Source organism: Penaeus chinensis, chromosome 27, assembly GCF_019202785.1.
Source record: "Penaeus chinensis breed Huanghai No. 1 chromosome 27, ASM1920278v2, whole genome shotgun sequence".
Classification (NCBI taxonomy): domain Eukaryota; kingdom Metazoa; phylum Arthropoda; class Malacostraca; order Decapoda; family Penaeidae; genus Penaeus; species Penaeus chinensis.
Window position 1 is genome coordinate 24,810,735 of NC_061845.1, and position 7,500 is coordinate 24,818,234.

General features: G+C 37.1%; 1 protein-coding gene across 4 annotated transcripts in view; it reads left to right on the forward strand.

The window, feature by feature from the left end:
- LOC125039448 (longitudinals lacking protein-like) overlaps positions 1-6,458 on the forward strand; it is a 15,366-nt gene extending 8,908 nt beyond the window's left edge. For all 4 annotated transcript variants that reach the window (XM_047633384.1, XM_047633385.1, XM_047633386.1 and 1 more), the window contains exons 3-4: positions 489-695; positions 3,189-6,458. In XM_047633384.1, coding sequence (XP_047489340.1) covers positions 489-683 — 195 coding nt within the window. In that variant the 3' untranslated portion in view covers positions 684-695; positions 3,189-6,458. The remainder of the gene's footprint in view (positions 1-488; positions 696-3,188) is intronic.
- Positions 6,459-7,500: the final 1,042 nt, after the last annotated feature.

Here is a 7,500-nt window from a genome sequence, read left to right on the forward strand (position 1 = left end):
GTTTAGAAAATGGGTTCAGATTCAACTTTCAGGTCACTGAGAAAAGGAAAACAAAAGCAAAGAATAGTATATTGTGAATATCCAATATCCCGAATTTTAATACCCTTGTTGAAAAGGCCATGAGATATTGTGAAATGTGAACAGCTAATGAATAGACAGTAAATTTGATTATTAATATTGTGTAATATTCCTGTATTTATTTTTTTTAAAGTATACACCAATGCTGAACAGAGTAAATGAAAGGAATTATTAGTAATGAAGATTGAAGTTTCATTTTAGTTAAGGAAATGATTCAAGGGATAGCTAGTTTGAAAGGAAAGCAATGACAAGACACAAGTTAGATTTCATTACATGAGAGAACAAAATTCTTTTATTGTTGACTTAGGTGATACAAACACATTATGGATTTGTTTTGTATTACTGTCCCCTCCCCCACCCCCCCATATTGTTGGGTCGACTGTAAACTATAAACGGATCTGGAATTTCAGGAAAACCCGTCCAAACATCCAATAATCATCTTGAAGGATGTTCCATTCAGTCACCTGCAGGCCATCTTGGAATATATGTATGCTGGTGAGGTGAATGTGTCTCAGGCTGATCTCCCAGCTTTCCTCAAGACAGCAGAGAGACTTAAAGTGAAAGGTCTCGCCGAAGTCAACCAGAACGAACGACAAGATCGCTGAGACACCGCCCAGGTTGGTTAGTGGTGTTGCACAGTCTGTGGTTTATTTCTGCGTGTGGACACTTTCCCAGTTCTGTTTCTTGATTATACAAATATATATTTTTGGTATACCTTTTTCTACTTCTTCTTCTTCTTCTTCTTCTTCTTTTTGTATAGTGTATGGGCATTTAGAGATTAATCTTTCAGCATTTGGATGGACCAAAGCAACTATACATTAGATGCTTGTAATAAAGTATTACCTTGTGTAAGTCCTAGTAATATACTAGTTAGTCCCACTGCATTTTATTTCATACTTGATACTTCATTTTCTTCCTCAATTATTACCATATTTTTAAACACTACTTTAAACAGTTTCATTAGAAACAAACCTCATATGTCAGGAAAAGTATCTGAACTACAGAGTGCTTGATATCATGCTTAAGTTCTTTGATAAGGTAATGATTGTTACATTTGTCTATGTATGAATATATGCTAATAGGGATTTTACTTTTTACTCTCTCTCTCTCCTCTCTCCTCTCCTCTCCTCTCCTCTCCCTCTCTCTCTCTCTCTCTCTCTCTCTCTCTCTCTCTCTCTCCCTCTCTCTCCCTCTCTCTCCCCTCCCCCCTCCCCCCTCCCCCCCTCTCTCTCTCTCTCTCTCTCTCTCTCTCTCTCTCTCTCTCTCTCTCTCTCTCTCTCTCTCTCTCTCTCTCTCTCTCTCTCTCTCTCTCTCTCTCTCCCCCTTTGTCTTGAAAAAATATTTGCTATATTGAACCACAATAACATTGTACACAAAGATAAGAAACTAAAATGGATTTCCCAGCGTGCAGTTCTTAGTGGAGTGCCATATAAATATTACCTATTAGATCATTACTGTTAATGATATGTCAGAGAATAATACATAACAGTTACTGATCAGTTTTCACCATATAGATGCTATTTTGGTTAACCTGAAAAGACCACATTTTCTCAAAGATGTCATGATGCTCAGCCATAGAAAGGCCTGATCCACTGAGAGAGAGAGAGAGAGAGAGAGAGAGAGAGAGAGAGAGAGAGAGAGAGAGAGAGAGAGAGAGATGAATCATTTGCTCTTTACAATCTAAATTTCCCACCTTCCATCACTGATTTCTTTTCTTGTCTGAAGTCAACCCATTCTACAAGGTCTTCTCCCCAATTCTCTTTTTCTCTTGTTCTCCCACCCATCTGTTACATTACAATGTTCATTCACCACAGAACTGAATTTGAATACTAGAAATACAGGTTAGGAAGAAAACCAGGGCTTCCTGCCCAGACTGTTAAAAAATTATTCCCCCGATAATAGACTTTAACCCAAGCTAAAGTTGTCATGGGTCATTTTAGTTTTGTTCTAGGTATGGCTATATCTGTCATCATTCGTCCTGGCCTTTGGTTACTTGCTCTGGATGCCACAGCATGTGGAGTGAACAGATTGGCTGTAAAAATATTAAGAATGGGTGAACACAGGTCAAGGTGGTCATTAGCCAGCCTGATCTCTGATTTCAGTCATGTGTCTCCAAGTTTTAACTGTTCATTCTTGAAGTCCTCATTCTTCACTGGGAATTCTATGAGCACCCAGAGTGGGCTTCGCTGCTGAAGTTACAGCCTGTTCTTGACATCCTGGAATGGTGATTTACTTCCATTCTTATCCCCAGCAATACCGTTACCATGGATGAGAGTTTGTGGGCATTCCGAGGGAGCCATTATGCACTCCAGTAAACCCCTAGTAAGACGGCAAGGAGGGATGTCAGAGTATATAAGTTGTGCTGCAGTGACGAACCTAAGGCAGGGTACACCACCGCCATCTAGTTGTTACAAGCCAGTATGAAGGCAGTGATTGACCTGATGGAGAAGAGCCATGAGCTTTACACAGCCAGTTGGTATTCCCCTCCACTGTTCCAGTGAAAAGTGCTGTTGGCACAGTGCATTGCAATAGAAAGCACATGCCAATAGATTTACAAGTGAAGAGGACCTGTAAAGTTGACAGCTGCAGCACCCTGATGGATATGATGACATAGCAATGGTGGACAAGGGGACAGTGACTGTTGTTTACCTCCCACTAGCAAGATGGTCACTTTGAAACTTCTGGGTTATTGAAACAGAGCCCAAGGTAGTAGCAGACTACTAATTTGAGGTAAAAGGTGTTGACCTGAGTAACCAGTTGACATAGTCATACCCAGCAGCCAGGTTCCATATTGATCAAGACATGTTCAAAATTTAATTCATGCCAAATGACATCTAACCATGTCATTTGTCCAGTCCCAGAGGCAGGGATGACTGCACAGGAGCATGGCTGTAGGCTGTACAGTACCCTAGGAGTGGAGCAGCATGTGCTAATGTACTCCAGCCTCACTAAATTTTAATCAAAATTTTGCCCATTGGAAATGGGGTAACAAATTTATTACTTTAAGCAATACCTATTTGTTAATGATAGGGATTAATTTACAGTCCAGTATGTTTTGCATATATATAATTATTTTCTAAAATATTTTCATCTTTTTGTCTCTACTACAGGTCATGGGAGGCTTGGGAAACGGGTTACCGGAGAAGCCAAAGCCATCACTTCTGTCTTCTCAAGCCCACTGTTGTCCACTTCCCTCCAAGCTCCTCTGTCCTTCCAACAGTCACCCGGGACACCTGGACACCTGCTTCTCTAGCCTCTCTGGCCAGACATGTGATTCCATAACACATAAAGAGCCTTAGACTATCAGTGGGGCTCACTTTCTTCGAGTGACACTATCTAGTATTTTGGACCTCAAGATAGATATTTAATAGAGCATATAATTTTTGTTGTTGTGAATAGGGAGTTTTCCTATTGAATCCCCGTCTTGGGTTCACAAATTCAGGATTGTGTCACCGGGTCATGCAATATTTGAGATCAACATGTAAAGTAAGGTACACCAGTAAGTTCTTATTTCTATTGTCTAATGTGGAGACTGTTCTGCAGGCAACTTGGAGTGAATTGTGAGGCAAATCATTTTACATAAGGGTTATCATTTCAGCAACTAGTGTACTATATATATATATGGAAAAAAATAATTGTTTTCTTTTATTTCCATTATTATATTTACCTTTTTTTCTTTTGAAACTTTTATTTTATATGGAATTGTAATTGCTTTTATGTCTTGACTGAAGCTTTCTGTTTACTGGTTATGCTTACTTTCCAGAAACGATCTCAAATTGCAAGTACAGAAATTGGTCCTTTTATCAGCACTGTGATTGTTGGACTATGTAGGTGGCTCAGTAATCAGACATCATATACATATTTGGTGTTATTAAGTTTCTGTATCTTACTTACCTTTCACACTATAATTTATGATAAGAATATCTCTTTTGACACATAAGGATATTATCCCCAATGATCACTTGACAAGTTCCTTCCGTAGGAGGCTATTTAATTGTATCCACCATTTTGTTTTTCAATAGTTTTTTTCTGTATAAAGGCTTTACTGTAGCCTGTATTACTTTCTCAGACATTCCTTTTCATGTTAGGCATCCTATATCTATTGGATACTTTTTAAAAAAACTAAAATCAGTATTTTAGGAGATGTTTATGAATAAAAAACATGAAATTTTTTACTTCCTGTCAATTCAAAAAATTAAGATATTAGATGTCATTACAGTAGGGCAGTGCCTAAATACTTTGATAAATTTTTTAATATGGAATTGCCCCCCTAACTATATGGGCTAAGGATGAATAAGGATTTATTAAGGAAGAGCTTTCAGTAATTTATGTAAGATGCTAGCTCCACACAAGCCCCGAGAAACAGCAGGGAAGCTAATGCTCAAGACATATCTATTAACATTTTTACCATTGAAAAGCAATTTTTTTTTTTTTTTCTAAGTTTAGTTTAATGAATATTATCAGTGAATTATTGCTTTACTTTAGGAATAGCACTCACTGCTCAAGGTTAAAAATAAACTCTAGGGGATACTAGTTCATTTTACTTTATTTTGAGCAGTGCGTAAACTCAAAAGTTTCTGGCAACTAGAGGTATCCCAACAGTTTCACCAGGAAACAAGACAGGATTGATTTGGTTAAAGAAACATGGCCCTTTCTCATTAGGTTAAAAGATAATTGTGGATTGATGAAAAAGGAAAAGTATATATATATATATATATATTTATGTATGTATGTAAACCCTTCCATATAGAGAACAAAATGTCACCCTCTTCCTCCCATGAACCCTCTTATGAGGTCATAGAACTTTGTTTCTGACTGATGCTTGGCCATTTGGCATGTCTTGGGTAAATTTTAAACGTAAAAGAACCATTGTTTAGTGTGTGAAATGTAAATAAACTTCATGGGGATATGTGTAGTAACACATCTCTTCCAAGAGATCCCACTATCTTCAGTTAGCATGCCTGTTGTAAGGGTCTTGGAGACTTCCATCACAGTTTACTACAACCAAAACAATATATATAAAAGACATTTTGGATATGCTCCAAAGTTCCTGAAGATTATGCTTTACACAGCAGATTGAAGACAGCCAGACATCACTCAGAAGGAACCCAAAATACCCCAGTGTGTCCTTCACACAACAAAGAAAAAAGACATAATAAAGGAGGAGTAACAAACACATTAAATATAATAGATCATGAGTTGCCAGTTCCATGAGTATCCACTGCTTTTTTGTGATAAAATGTAGTCTGTTTGTTTTTTCTCTATGCTCAAAGATTTACAGGTCTATTCATTTCTACAGGTTTCAATATCTATAACATTGAAAATTAAAAAATTAATTTGATTTTTTGAAGGGATGGTCAGTCTCCAGTTCTGATGTGTGCGTAAAGTATATGGTTCTCATGTAAGAAGTTGGGTAATTCACTGGTTTTAATATTTGAGATTTCTTTTCCCTTTGGCAGCAAGGGGGAAATGTTCATCACTGCAAACTAATGAATTATCTACTTTCCCAGTGTGACCAACAAAGCCCCTTTTCCCTTTACTGTGAGTTTTGGGATATTGTTATACAAAGGGTGAGAGTGAGCAATGTCTACAGTTACTGATAGATCAGCTTTTGTGAATTATTTATACAATTACACTCATTCAGCAAAGCTCAAGTTGTCATATGTTTTCTATTGGAAAATTGGGCTTTTTGAAGCTGTGTGTTCCAAGTTGGCAATCGCTGATCTAGAATTTTATAAGGGTAAATCCAGAAGGATTAATTATAATGAGTCAGACCGATGTTGGAGCTCAAGTCAGCACCCCTTCCCTCTTCCCCCCTTCACCATTTAGTTGCTCCAACACCTGGCCTGCTCAAAATTGGTTCCTCTTTGGATCACCCTCTGTCTCACTGCTGGCACCCGTCCCACCTTGGCCATCCAGGCATACAAATGTAGAACACCAGAAGACACTGAGAACCTGAATTTATCTATATGAATAAAAAATTGAATGTATGAAGTTTTTGAACCAATAATTTGAATGTACCAAACTATTGAACCTCCTTTTGCACCTTCAAAATTTCTCACACATGACACAAATCTTACCTGAGACCTGGGTGAAAAAAAGACTTGACAGTACAGCAGTTTACAATGTGGTATTACCACTCCAAAGGTTAGCACTGTCTTCTGTTTGTGGTCTTAAACTTCACATCCAGGTGCCCTCATCACAGGTTAGTATACGCAGGGGTGTAGCTTTGTATCTAGAGTAGCATGGAGCAGTTTTGTACAAGAACTCAAAATAAGTTTTTAATAAAACTGACGGAAGTCTTTTATTAACCATTTGTAATTTATATAGATATATTTTTTGGTCCTTTTTAGATCAAGTTAATAAATAATTAGAATGAGGCATGGATCTTGATTTACTACCACAAATTAGGTGATTTTTAAAAAATACCTGGAAATGTTTTGGCAGATACAAGGTAATGCCTGTCAGTGTAATAAATAAACTTTATAGTGCTTATAGGGGATTATTTGCCAAAATTAAATCCTTTTGGATTGAAAAGAAATAATGAAGAGTTTGAAATATAAATTACAGTAAGTTAAAGATCCCTCTTGAGAAGCATATCAATTCTTCAAGATAGTGGAAACTACATCAACATTTTTCCAATACTCAATCAATTATATTTGTTCTGTTATATTGAGAAAATGTATATATCCTAATGTAGACTTAAAATATGCTAAAAAATAATCTATTCAACTGAAGAAAAGTCTGGGAAAGTAACAAATTGTAATATCATCCTAAAACTGATCAAGATTTGAAAGACCCAATTACCTAAGTTGCTGATTTACTAGATACTTTTAGATAGTCAAATATTTAGGATATGAGGAGAGGGATATACAGTACAATCTCCATAGTTTTAAGCTTAGCATATTAGGCTCTAAGGCCAAAGAGTGACAAGTTATTTCATAATTTATGCAGTGATAATGCTTCATGTTTTGGACGTAATGACAAAGAGGTGGGCATGAGGCATAGACCAGCATTATATATGGTAACTTTACAGTAATGTAAAGTAAACCTGTAGGTAAATGGGAATGCAAGGGAGAGAGGAGGAGTTGATAGTACTTTGAAGGACAGAGTTGATCAGCATTCCCCTCCAATCCCTTGCTCCTTATTGTCATGGTGGCTTAGGACATGGAGTCTGAGGCTGAATGTAGGGATCACCCCTGCCTTGGACCTTAGTCCCCCCCTCAACTAATTTTGCATGGTCTTTTCTTCTTTCCTTTTCCTTCTCTTCTTCACCCTCCTCTTCTGTTCACTTATCCTTATCTTTAACTCATTTTTACCCTTTTCACCACAATACTTCATCATAATGCTATAAGACCTTTGTCTAGCACATTTATTTCTTTTAATCATTAACCAATATGGGAATTCACAAACATTGCCTTA